At 50.3% G+C, this 12,863-nt stretch overlaps 1 protein-coding gene across 5 annotated transcripts in view; it reads right to left on the bottom strand.

Moving 5' to 3' along the window:
- Window positions 1-5,390: 5,390 nt before the first annotated feature.
- The window catches only part of FERMT2 (FERM domain containing kindlin 2), a 52,727-nt gene continuing 45,254 nt past the window's right edge, over window positions 5,391-12,863 (bottom strand). For 2 of the 5 annotated variants that reach the window (XM_014257478.2, XM_088057382.1), the window contains 5 exons: window positions 12,599-12,820; window positions 10,292-10,312; window positions 9,700-9,824; window positions 8,631-8,772; window positions 5,391-6,773 (listed from right to left, as the gene is read on the bottom strand). In XM_014257478.2, coding sequence (XP_014112953.1) covers window positions 6,600-6,773; window positions 8,631-8,772; window positions 9,700-9,824; window positions 10,292-10,312; window positions 12,599-12,820 — 684 coding nt within the window. In that variant the 3' untranslated portion in view covers window positions 5,391-6,599. The remainder of the gene's footprint in view (window positions 6,774-8,630; window positions 8,773-9,699; window positions 9,825-10,291; window positions 10,313-12,598; window positions 12,821-12,863) is intronic. The other 3 variants (XM_088057381.1, XM_088057384.1, XR_015772882.1) reach the window with 2 other exon arrangements.

Here is a 12,863-nt window from a genome sequence, read left to right as displayed (position 1 = left end):
AAAAGCAAAACTCACAAAATTCACAAAACTCACAAAACTCACAGAAATCACAAAACTCACAGAACTCACAGAACTCACAAAACTCACAAAACTCACAAAACTCACAAAACTCACAGAACTCACAGAACTCACAAAACTCACAAAACTCACAGAACTCACAAAACTCACAGAACTCACAGAACTCACAAAACTCACAAAACTCACAAAACTCACAAAACTCACAGAACTCACAGAACTCACAAAACTCACAAAACTCACAGAACTCACAAAACTCTTGCCTCAGGGTCACAGCAGCTCTTTGCCCTCCTGCCTAAATCTGCTGAGAGCCACCAGGGATATCAGGATTTGGGTTTTTCCCAAGTGTCCTGGGATGCCCCTGCGGGATGAGGATGAGTGAGCAGGAATTAGATGGGCTCACCCCACTGGGACCAGCATCCCATCTCCCACCGATGGAGGAGAGCTCAAACCTGAGCTCAGTGGCCTCAAATGCTCTGAAACAAAAGAAGATGTGGAAAAGAGAGCAAGTCTAGATGGGATATTGGGAAGAAATTCCTGGCTGTGAGGGTGGTGAGGTGGCCCAGGGTGCCCAGAGAAGCTGTGGCTGCCCCATCCCTGGAAGTTTTCAGTGCCGGGTCAGATGGGGCTCTGAGCAGCCTGGGATAGTGGAAGGGGATTGGAATAAGGTGGGATTTAAGGCCACTTCTACCTCAAACTATTCTTGGATCCTGTGATGATGATGAGGAAATGGCACTAGGGGAACAACAGAGCCACTGTTACCCCATTCCCTGAGCCCAGTTTGGAGGGCAGTGCGGTGCCTTTGGACAGCCTGGGATCAGAGAGCTTCACTTTCTCTGGGCACCCCTGCAGTTCCCCTGTGGCCCCTCATGCTTGTTCCTGAGCTGTTCCAGTGCCTCTCTTTGGGACGTGTCCCCAGGCAAAGGACTAATGGGAGTAAATCCCAGCTGGGATCACTGGTGTGAGTCAAATTTCTAACCCAGATCCTCTCCCATTTCTCACCCCCTTCTCCAGGCAGGAAATCAAAGCCCAGCTCACTCATTAGGGACGGGCCAGCTGTTGACCAAAAGCCAAAAATAAAACCCAGAGCAAATGCTTTATTTGCTCAAACTGCTGCGTTCTCAGAGGAGGGGGAGTGGGAGTTTTGCAAGCAGAGGCTTCCCACCAGCTGGGAATCTGCAGCTTCACCAGGAGCTGACAGCACAGGGGAGCTCTGTTACCAACTCTTTGTCTTAGCTGGGGATCAAAGGGAAAATTTTCTGAATGATTTCAGTTTCTGACAGGTTCCTGCCTATTTGAGCCACTGTGAAATATGGGATTGGCCTTTCCGAGTCACTTGGGAATTCGGGAAATATTTTGCTGCTCCTGTGTCAAGCTAAAAAAAACTCCTGAAATGCAGCCTCTTCCTCAGATCAGACCAAATGCCGATCACACTGATGTGAGCTCCCTGGCAGCTTCCCTGGGATGAATTTGGCATGTTGGGATTTCAAGTTCTTCTTAAACTGGTGTTTCCCACCCTCTCCCCCCACAGCCCATCAGTTTGCAGCTCCAGGTTTGCATCCCGAGGGATCGCAGACCTTCGGCCTGGGAAAAGTCCCCGTTTGCATCCTGGAATTATGAAAAGCAGACGGGAGAGCTTAAAGGAGCAGTTTCTGGGGGGAGGCTGAAGCCTGAAATATGTGGAACAGCTGGAGGGATGCAGGGGATTTCAAAGGGAAGGCTGGGATGCCGATGGAAACGGGAGCAGGCGCAGGGGCCGCATTGCACTGGTGCTTACGGGAAGTGCTGCGAGCGGTGGGGGCACTTTATTTGTTTCAGATCTATAACATCCAGCAGATATTTATGGATCTTTTATCTCTTTAGTGCCTCGGGGCTCTTGTGAGACTGAAAGCAAACAAATAAAACCCCCACTGGTCTCCAGAAAGGTTTGGAGCCGCATGAGCGCGGTCACCGATCCGCCTGAATTTAATTAGGCCCATTAAACCGCTCCTGGTGTCGTCACTCTGGAGGGCTTTGGGTCCTCACCGTCCCTTCCTGCATCGGAGATGAGGGATAATACACCTGGGAAATGAGGTTTGTCTGAGCCAGACAGAAGCAGGCACATCCACATCCGTGTGCGGTTCCAGCGCTGCTGTGCTGGATCCTGGCTCTGGCGACGCCAGGTCTGGCTTTCCTGCATCCCTAATCAATTCCAGGAAAATCCCTGGTGGTCCTGAGTGCCCTCAGAGGGTCCCTCTGTGGGGCAGCTCAGGGTAAAAGGTGCTGCTGATCCCAGCCCTGGGATGCTCAACCCCAGGAGGGGTTTGGACAAGGCAGGGCAAGGTGGGATAAAGCTCTCGCATTCCCCCTTGGTGTGTGTGAGCTTGGGAATTTGGGAGATGTCTTTGCACACAGCCAGGGAAGTGCTGGTGGCCACCCAGGAGCCCCTTCCCAGCCTGGAGGCTGGAAAGTCTCCAGTTTCGAGACACTGGGGTGACTCATCTGCCTTGGGTTTCCTACGGATTAATTTAAGGATTAATTTTAATCTTTTCAGCTCCTGCCCACCACAGGAAAGCCCCTGGGGTGGCCATCCACAGGAGGGCTTTTGGGAACCCACATGTCCTGGGGGTAGGGAATAACCCCGCTCCTTTTGGAGTGCCTGGGGATCAGTTTGTGTTAGAGAATCGCAGTCACGGAACGTTTGGGGTTGGAAAGGACCTTAAACATCATCTCTTTCTGACCTCCTGCCATGGACAGGGACACCTTCCACTATCCAGCTTGTTCCAAGTCCCATCCACTTTGAAAATTTCCAAGGATGGGGAGTGCTTGCCCTCCCCACAAACCAGCAGCTTCCCCAAATGTCCCTTTTCCATCAATTCCTGTCAGCAGGATATCTCCATACCCAGCTCTCACCCCCTCCCTGCTGCAGGGATATTTCATTTATTGCTGTGTTTTTAAAATATCTGTGCAAACCTCTCCCGCATCCAAAACTCCGCCGATCCCGCTCCGATCCCGCTCCGGCACTCGCCCATCTGCGCGGTATTAAATTACTTGGGATTTAAAACGCCCTAGGAATCCCAGCCGACCCCCCAGGCCATGCCTGCCTCACACAGGCATCCAAATCCCGTGCTGCATTCAGAGAGGTGCATTTTCAGCCTGGCAGCCGGTTTGCATCAGTACCTTGCCAAAAAGTGATTTATTTTTTCCTTTTCCCCTCCTCAAGGCCCTGCAGCGGGGTCAGCAAGGGAGGAACATCGTCCCCCTGGCCCTGCTCTTGTTGGAGGGCTGGAGTTGTCCCATTTTCAGGCATCTCTGTCACTTATTTTGTTAAACCGAGGTTTGAGCAGCTCTGTTGGTTTTGAATGTCCCTCCCCATCACTGGAAGTTGGAAATAATTCCTCTTTCCCAAGCACAGCCACTGGTTTGTGTTGGCTGAGTCACCCCGGGCACTGGGGACACCCACGGGTGGCTTCTCCAGGGTTTTGGGTTGGGTTTTAATTTGGATTACTCCTTCGATTACCCAAAAGAAACAACCACAGCCAGATTTCCCTATGTCAGCAAAATAAATTTCTGTGTCTTTTTCCAGTTCTGGAAGAATGGGAAGTCCTGCAGGAACTGGGACTTGCCAAGACCCTCCTCATCCTCTGCTGCTGGGTTTGATGCCCAGACACCCCAAACCCACCCGGCCTGTGACTCCCACATCACTGGAAACCCTCTGTGCCCACCACATCCTGGTTTTCCTTTGGCTCAGGATCATGGAGCAAACCACAAACCTCCTTGTCCTCACTGCTGCGTGTCCCTGGGGTGGATCATCCTTCCCTTCCCATGAGCTCCAGCTCTCACCATTTCCCTGCTTAATCCCTTTTCCTTCCTCACACTTCCTTTCCTTCTCACCCATGTCCATCCTCAGCCCGTGGCCATTCCCATCTGTGCCATATTTTATCTGCTGTTTCTCCAGATTTTAGGAAAACCACATCATTTCTTACCCCGCTCCTCTCCAACATCTCATTACCATTTACATCTTTCCATCCAAGGAGAAAGGAAGTTTTCATCTAGGAAAGATCCTGGAAAACCCAGCAGTCTCCTTCGGATCACCTCCAACCCCCTGGGATCCTTTCCTGCAGCTCCAGCACCGCTTCCCACCGGGCTTCTCCCAGCTCCCACCCTCGGGAAGGGCTGTGGTTGACAGCAGCCTCTACCTTCCCGTGGCCCTTCCCCGACCTCCTCTGCTTTTCTGCTCGGTGTTTCCTGCCCCATCGCTGTGGGCCGGGCCCTGCCGAGGTGCCTGGGGACGGATGGACCGAGGGCATCTTCTCCCAATCTTTTCACCTCCCCATCCTGCCTAACCTCAGGCTGGGCAATAGGAGGGAAATATTTTCCAGGGATCCATCCCCATCACACACCCAGCTTTGGAGCTGTTCCAGAGATCCTGGCGCTCCCTGCCAGGAGCGTGCTCGCCGCCCTTTGCTCGCGTGTCTCGGAGCTGCCCGGGCTTGCTGCATCCCAAAGAACGAACCCGCGGGCGTGGGGCAGGATTGGGAGAATCCCTGGCACGTCCTGGCTGCTGCTCCACCCCTGCTGCTCTGGGAGGAATCTCCCAGCCCCAGCAGGCCACCCCTTATCCTGGATTTTATGGAGCAAGGGTGCAGCCTGGGAAAGGACCAGTGCAGAAATGGGGAGATGAGTTTGTCCAGGGGAGGTTTTGATTTGGTATTAGGGGAAATTCCTTGATGGAAAGGATGGTCAGGCACTGGAACAGGCTGCCCGGGGTAGCTGTGGAGTCACTGGAGGGATGTAAAAGCTTTGTGGATGTGACACCTGGGGACACAGTTTAGGAGTTTGGCTTAGATTTGATTCCTTGAATCCCTGGGCTGCTTCCCACTGCCTGGCCACGGAGTGGGATCTACAGGGAACCTAAAGGGGCTCCAGGAGAGCTGGAGAGGGACTGGGGACAAGGGATGGAGGGACAGGACACAGGGAATGGCTTCCACTGCCAGAGGGCAGGGATGGATGGGAGATTGGGAATTGGGAATTCCTGGCTGGGAGGGTGGGCAGGCCCTGGCACAGGGTGCCCAGAGAAGCTGTGGCTGTCCCTGGATCCCTGGCAGTGTCCAAGGCCAGGCTGGACAGGGCTTGGAGCAGCCTGGGATAGTGGAAGTGTCCCTGCCATGTCAGGAGGTGGAAGGAGATGGGCTTTAAGGTCCCTTCCAACCCAAACCATTCCAGAATTTTATAATTTTTTGCTGCTTTTTTTGTGGCATTTGTTTCAGCAAACTTGGGCTAAGGCAGCAGGAGGGAGCCCAAGGCTGGCACTGGATGGCTCCATCCTACAGGAGGTGTTTATGGCCTTTCCACAGCACAGTTAGACCCCAAAAACCAGGAGTGGCAGCTGAATGTTAAATAAAAGATTTGACTTTTATTTAAAATAAAATGTATTTGAACATAGTCTTGATACCACGGACTACGGGAACACAACACTGGTTTTTCCTTGGCATTAGGTGGGCACGGGATCCCTCCTCGTTAGCATTAATGTGGGAATGGCTTAATGAACCTGGCAGTCCTGGCCCCAGGGATCAGCTACTGAGGGTGTTGTGGCACAGCTCTGGAATCCCCTTGAACTTAGATCAAAATTTATTGGGCTGAAATTGTATTTTTTGTGGGTTTTTTATTGGTTCGTCCCCGTACCCCTTCCAGACATCCTACAGTTACTGCTGATCTACGCAATATCCTAGCTGGTTTGTGAGACTAGTTACAAAAACTGTACAACTTTATAAAATTTGTGGTTTTTTTACATTAGTTACACAAAAACCTTTACTTCATAAACCTTTTACTTCATATCGTAATGAAAAAATTTGCATATCAGAGGCAGAACAGTGACTATGCTGGTGAATACTAAAAGTGTCATAATACAATATGGTGTACAAATAAAATTAAAAAAAAAAAAAAAGACAATATAAATGATTATCAAAAGGCAAGTTAAACAAATAAAACCAAGCTATAACAGATTAACAGAAGAACATCTTCGAGGCCACACAAAACTATCCTCAAAGTCATGTCAGGCACCTTCAGAGTCCTGGTGTAGTGTGAGAGGAGAGATGGCAGCTTTGCTTGGGAGCAGGACGACTTCAAACAGGTCAAATGTACAGAATAAAAACACCAAAAAAAAGGAAATAAAACACTCATGCATTAAACATGATAAATAGACTTCATATAGGTTAGCCCTGGATGGCTTTACAAGAAGATGGCTTAGAGTTCTCTTCAAAAATTGGCTTTTTAAAGTCAGTTAAATCTTTATCCTGATCTGCCCATCAGAGTCTGGATCTGCACTGTCACCCTGCCCAGACATGGTCTGGTTATAGCAAATTAACAGAAGTGCTCATTAGTGCACACAGATTAACTGGTCTGGTAATGCAAAACAAAACAAAAACCCCCAAAAAAACAAACAAACAAAAAAAACCAACCAAAAAATCCAATTATTAAAAAAAAAAAAAAAAAAGATACATTTCAAGCTTACTTTATTAAGCAGCATTATCTCAAAGGACAGCTTTGGAAAGTTAAACATGAATATGGCCATGGGGGTTCCTGTGGGGCGAGGCTGGCGGGGCTCACACCCAGCCACTGGTCAGTTTGTAGAACATCTCCTCGTCCAGGCTCTCGTTCTGGTCCTTGGCTCTCGTGGACAGGAAGATGTAGCCCCCGATGAACTCGTGCACCACCTTGCAATCCACCTCGGTGCAGATGAACGACACGCGCACCTCGTCCGCGAACTCCACCGTCACCTGCGCGGGCAGACACAGCTCAGCCCCAGGGAATTGCTTCTTCCCTTCTCCCCGATTTTTCTGGCTGTTCAGATGATTTTCTAATGCCTGAGCAAAATTCTGTGGTGCCAATGTAGGAGTGAGCCCAGAGGAGATCGAGGGCTTGAGCCCCTGTGCTCTGGAGCCAGGCTGGGAGAGCTGGGAATGTTCTCCTGGAGAGGAGAAGGCTCCAGAGAGAGCTCAGAGCCCCTTGCAGGGCCTGAAGGGGCTCCAGGAGAGCTGGAGAGGGACTGGGGACAAGGGATGGAGGGACAGGACACAGGGAATGGCTCCCAGTGCCAGAGGGCAGGGATGGATGGGATATTGGGCAGGAATTGTTCCCTGTGAGGGTGGGCAGGCCCTGGCACAGGATGCCCAGAGAAGCCTGGCTGCCCCTGGATCCCTGGAAGTGTTCAGGGTCAGGCTGGATGGGGCTTGGAGCAGCCTGGGACAATGGAAGGTGTCCCTGCCATGGCAGGGGGTTGGAATGAGTTGATTTTTAAGGTCCCTTCTAACCCAAACCATTCCAGGATTCTGTGAACGGTAATTTGGCCTTGAGGATCTTTATGAGTTCCCTCCACCTTTAAATATCCTGTGACTCCTATTCAAATATTTAGATACTGAAATACCTTTTATTTCCTTTTTTATTGTTTTCTATTTATTTATCCATTCATTTATTTATTTAAATTACCATTACTCCTTGTATTCCCCCATGACTCAGAAACAATCCCCCTGTATTTCCACCTCTCCATGCTGAGCATGTGGCCACACTTTTCCTGCTTCCAGAAAAACATGGATTGGGCACAGACTTGTCAAAATTTGGGATTTCTTTCTCCTTTTCCTTGGTTTCCTAAGTCGAATTTTGGCCACAGAAATACTTTATGGTGGCTGGGGGAACTAATTTTGAACAAACCATTCATTTACCAATGCTCATTCTCTTTTTGTCCCCCCATCACTGACAGCTCTGCAGGAGGGATGGGAATTCCCAGCAGAGTATCCAAGCTGGATAATTGGGATATCAGGGCTTGCAACTGAGTCAAAACAATGACTCTGAGGCAGAGGGTGAAGCCAAATAATTTTTCCAGCAACTCTTAATGAGCTGCAAACTGCAGGAGAGCAGCCCTCACGTATCCCTGGCAATTTTAATTGTGTGTTCTGCCAAAAAGGAGCCCAAAAATTTGTGCATCCAAATGTAACAGCAGGGGAAAAGCCCATCTCAGAGGCTGGGGAAGTACCTACTTGGGGTTTTTTTTGCTATTTACATGAAAGTCTGAGTTGTACAGCAAATGAAAGGGATTTCAGTATGGAGAAGGCCCTGTCTGTTTGTATTGTGGGTTAGGATGGAGCCTGAGCATCAGGGCTGAGGTTTCACTTCATTTAATTGTGTGGGGTTCAGAGGATGGAGAAAATAATTCCTGGCTGCAGGAGAGATTCAGGGCTTTTTCTTGAGGGTCACACACAACTCCACCACTGCCTGAAGGGGCTCCAGGAGAGCTGGAGAGGGACTGGGGACAAGGGATGGAGGGACAGGACACAGGGAATGGCTCCCAGTGCCAGAGGGCAGGGATGGATGGGAGATTGGGAATTCCTGGCTGGGAGCCCCTGGCACAGGGTGCCCAGAGAAGCTGTGGCTGCCCCTGGATCCCTGGAAGTGTCCAAGGCCAGGCTGGATGAACCTGGGATGGTGGAAGGTGTCCCTGCCATGGCAGGGGGCTGGAACAAGATGAGCTTTAAGGTCCCTTCCAACCCGAGCCATTTGGGATTCCAGGACTCTGGCAGTGGTGCCTGTCTCACTGACAGGAGCAGGGGGAGAGGACAGGGTGTCAGACACCATCTCACCATTTTGATCTCCCAGTTCACGTTCCACTGTTTCATGTTGCTGAAGCGCCAGGTCTTGACGGCGTCGCCCGTGCCGGCGTCCATGCGGATCAGCCGGTTGTAGGCGATGCCGATCAGCTCGTCCTTCTTCCCACCCTGGAACCTGGTGGTGGGATTGATAAAAACAGTGTGAGGCACATAAACCCAGCAGTGGAGCTTATTTGTAAAATCATTTGTATAAATCTGCGCAGCTCCTGTTTTTAACTTCAGCTGCAGCGCAACTTCCCCGGCCAAGGATGTGCACAGGGATGTCCTTCCCCATGGCTGGGGGCTGGGATGAGATGATCTTTGAGGTCCCTTCCAACCCAGTCAACCCAATTTAACTCAACCCAATCCAATCTAATCCAGTCCAACCCAACCCACCCAAACCAATCCAACCCAATCCAATCCAATCCAACCCAATCCAATCCAATCCAATCCAATCCAATCCAATCCAATAAATCCAATCCAATCCAATCCATCAAATCCAATCCAACCCAACCAACCTAACCCAATCCAACCCAACCCAATCCAACCTAATCCAATCCAACCCATCAAATCCAATCCAGTCCAACCCAACCCAACCCACCCAAACCAATCCAATCCAATCCAATCCATCAAATCCAATCCAATCCAATCCAATCCAATCCAATCCAATCCAATCCATCAAATCCAATCCAATCCAATCCAATCCAATCCAATCCAATCCAATCCATCAAATCCAATCCAATCCAATCCAATCCAATCCATCAAATCCAATCCAACCCAACCAACCTAACCCAATCCAACCCAACCCAATCCAACCTAATCCAATCCAACCCAATCCAATCCAATCCAGTCCAACCCATCAAATTCAATCCTATCCAACCCAACCAACCCAACCCAATCCAACCTAATCCAATCCAATCCATCCCAACTGAATCCAACCCAACCTAATCCAATCCAACCCAACCCAACCCATTCCATGATGATTCCAGGATATTTAACCCACTCCCTGTACCCATTAAGGAAATGGGTAAAGGAAAGGGCCCAGCCCTGCAGCCCCACCCACCTTGCGTTGAAGTGCGTGATGCCAAACTCGGGCAGCGACTGCCAGGCTTGGATAAAGCGCATCTTGGCCTCGATGAGGCTCATCTGGGCCACGTTCTGGTGAGCCTCCAGGATGCGTGCCGTGATCTGTGGGCGGCGAGACACAGCGGGGTCAGGGGACAGGGGACCTCGGTGCCACCTCCGCTGTCACGCGCACGGGAGCGGCTTGGGAGCCCCCAAGGATCTGAGTGCAGATAATCAGCAATTCCTCCCCTGAGCTTTTATTTCAGCTCTGCCTGCTCCGAGCCCACGTGGAGCTTCCCATCTCCAGATACAGGAAAGCAAATACAGATCAGAGCTGTCTGGAGGCAAAGAGCCACTCATGCTCTCGGGAACTTTAAGATGTGAGCGAACAACAAGGCAAATTTCTGGAGTTGGGTTTCCAGTTTCACCCCATAAATCACTGGGGACCGTTATAAAAACCAACCAGGGCCCAAGTGTCACAGGGAGGGTGCAGGTTTTGTTAGTGCTTTCACCGCTGCTCTCTAAACCAAAGGGGTTCTAGATTAAGTTTATTTTAAGTTTATCTTAATTTTATTGTTGCTGTCACTTACCAAATCTCTTACATAGCCTGGCTGAAGATGGCAAGGCGAAATAAAAAAAAAAAAAAAAAAAAAGAAAAGGAGGCAGAAAGAAAAAAAAGCAATCAGAAATATGGCAACAAAGCAAAGAAAAAGTGTAAATTAACTGCAAACCAAAGTTCAAGCAAAAAAAAAAAAAACAAACCAAAACAAACCACATGCACAATTCCTTAGGTGGAAAAGCAGCCAAAGGGAATGTGAGCAGGGACAAGCCAGCAGAGATTTGCTGCTCGTGCCAGCCCTGCTGGAGCACTGGAGTGATCCCAGCTGGGCCCTGGCATTGTGGAAAGATGGTTTTGGTCCTGAGATGGTTTAGGGTGGATTTCAGAAAAAGGTTCCTTCCTCAGAATGTGCTGGCACTGCCCAGGCTCCCCAGGGAATGGTGACATTCCCGAGACTGCTGGAGCTCCAGGAGCATTTGGACAGCGCTGCCGGGGATGCCCAGGGTGGGATTTTTGGGGGGTCTGTGCAGGGCCTGGAGCTGGACTCTGATCCTCGTGAATCCCTTCCCACCCAGGATATTCCATGCTCTGTGGTCCTGCTGGAGGGTGAGGGGAGGGTGAATCTGCCAGTTCAGACGTGGCTTCCTGACCTCACTTTCCTCTCCACGTCTGCACAAACTCAAGGCCACTCTCTGGCTGGGGAAGCTCGAGAGGAAGCTCAGGAGCTCACTCTGAGCTCAGCAGATCCTTCTATTTGGGATATGTGGAAAAATGATTGGGATGTTGTTTGGGATAACAAGCAGATGAAGGGAACATCAGCTGCGCTTCCCAGGGATGTGTTTACCCTTGCTGGCTCTGACACCAAACTCTGGCAGGGCACCTGGAACCCTGAAAATCCTTGTTTTGGGTTGGTTTTTGTTTATTTTTATTTAGGATTTGGTGTTTCCAATCCCAACCTGCCACCCCTACACTGCTGCATGTGGAGACAAACATCACCCCAGTGGGTTTGGGGCTGGAGAGAACCCAGAGCCTCCATAAATCCACCGCCAATCCTCATTCCAGCACTCCTGTGGGCTGCACAGCCTCCTCCTCCCCCTCCTCCTTCCATGTGCCGGGGCCACAGAAGGACCCTTGAGGTCGAATTCCTGACATTCCTGCAGCCTCTATCCCTCATTCCTCTCAGCAAACATCCTCTGCTGCTCCAAGCTTTGCCTCTGGCCACCAGGGAAAATCCTAAATCTGCTGCTTAGCTGATGCCTGGTGTCCACACCATGGCCACATCCTGGCTGGGATCATCCCCATCGTGCCCATCCCCACGATTACATGGATTTTATTTTTAAAACCAGGATGCCTGCACAGTAAGCAAGTTTTCCAAGCTAATATTTTCCCAGGTGCCTCTGTTTTACCGGAAATCTAGAAAGTATTTTAGAGATATATTAATATATATATCTATATATATGTTAAAATAGTCTATTTATGCAGCCTCTCCTCCATCCAAGTGGATATAAAGGCTTATTCAGGAGAATAATAAGGGCTATATAAAATGTAACTCTACTGCCAGGAAATCATCGTGCTGTGCCAATAAAAAGTTATATTTTTCCGGCTTCTCTGACTTGCAGCCTTCTTCTGGGCTTGGAGAAATCATATCCAGCCCCAGCCAGCAGCCTGAAGGATTTAAGTCACCAAAAGGCCACGGAGCAATGCTTTCCTTATTTTTGCTGCTGTTCTGACATATAATTCTCTTTGAGAGAATCCTTTATCCCCAGTGTGGAACAGTTCAGCCCTGTCAGGCAGGGATCAGATGGAGCGTGGATGGAGTTCAAGCACGAGTCACAGCAACTCAAAACCAAAGCAATGTTCCAGGGACTGGCATTTGGAAGCAGTGGAAAAGCAAAGAGAGAAATATGCAAACCGTGTTACAGCCAAGTGTGGATAAAGCACTGCAAGCAACTGCAACTCCTCTGATCCCGTGGATTTCTCCATGGATTCTGTGCAGGGGAAGGGGTTTTAACCCCAGCACCGGGCAGATATGGGGCAGCTGGGGCCAAACCATTCCCGGAATGTGTTTAAAATAAACAGAACCCAATTTCAAATGTATTTCCAATCGAAGGTTCCCCGCCATGCCTGTGCACTTCACAAAGCACGCGGCAGAATCCCGGTGCTGGGCGCCATCCCCAGGTGCTGGATCCAAACCACACCCTTCAGTCCCACCTCATTTTAGTACCCACGTGCATCCCAGTGAGTGAGGACATCCAAACCATCCAAACCACGCCGTGTTAAACACCAGCCGCCGCCGGGACGCGTGTCCAGCCCAACCAACGCCAACAGCAGCACCCACCTGCTTGTTCTTGTACTTCTTCAGGTAGCGAGGAGACACCAGGCACTCGGGGTTGATGTCGGTGTTGATCTGCTCCGGGATCAGCTGCGGGTCTGGGTTCAAATGCTGCATTTTCAGGAAGGACAGGATGTTCTGCACTTCCATGCCGTAGGAGCTGTCGGCCATGGTCTTGCCCTTGGAGGCCAGGCGGCAGGCGGCCATCCAGCTGGCGTACTGCGTCTCCTGCCCCCCAAAACAGGGACATGTGTCTGTCACAGCCATGGGG

This window comes from Pseudopodoces humilis, chromosome 7, assembly GCF_049639895.1.
Source record: "Pseudopodoces humilis isolate 2021_Gansu_Grassland_sample_001 chromosome 7, ASM4963989v1, whole genome shotgun sequence".
In the NCBI taxonomy this organism is placed as follows: domain Eukaryota; kingdom Metazoa; phylum Chordata; class Aves; order Passeriformes; family Paridae; genus Pseudopodoces; species Pseudopodoces humilis.
Note: the sequence above shows the minus strand (reverse complement) of the source record. Positions and strands in the feature narration are given on the sequence as shown.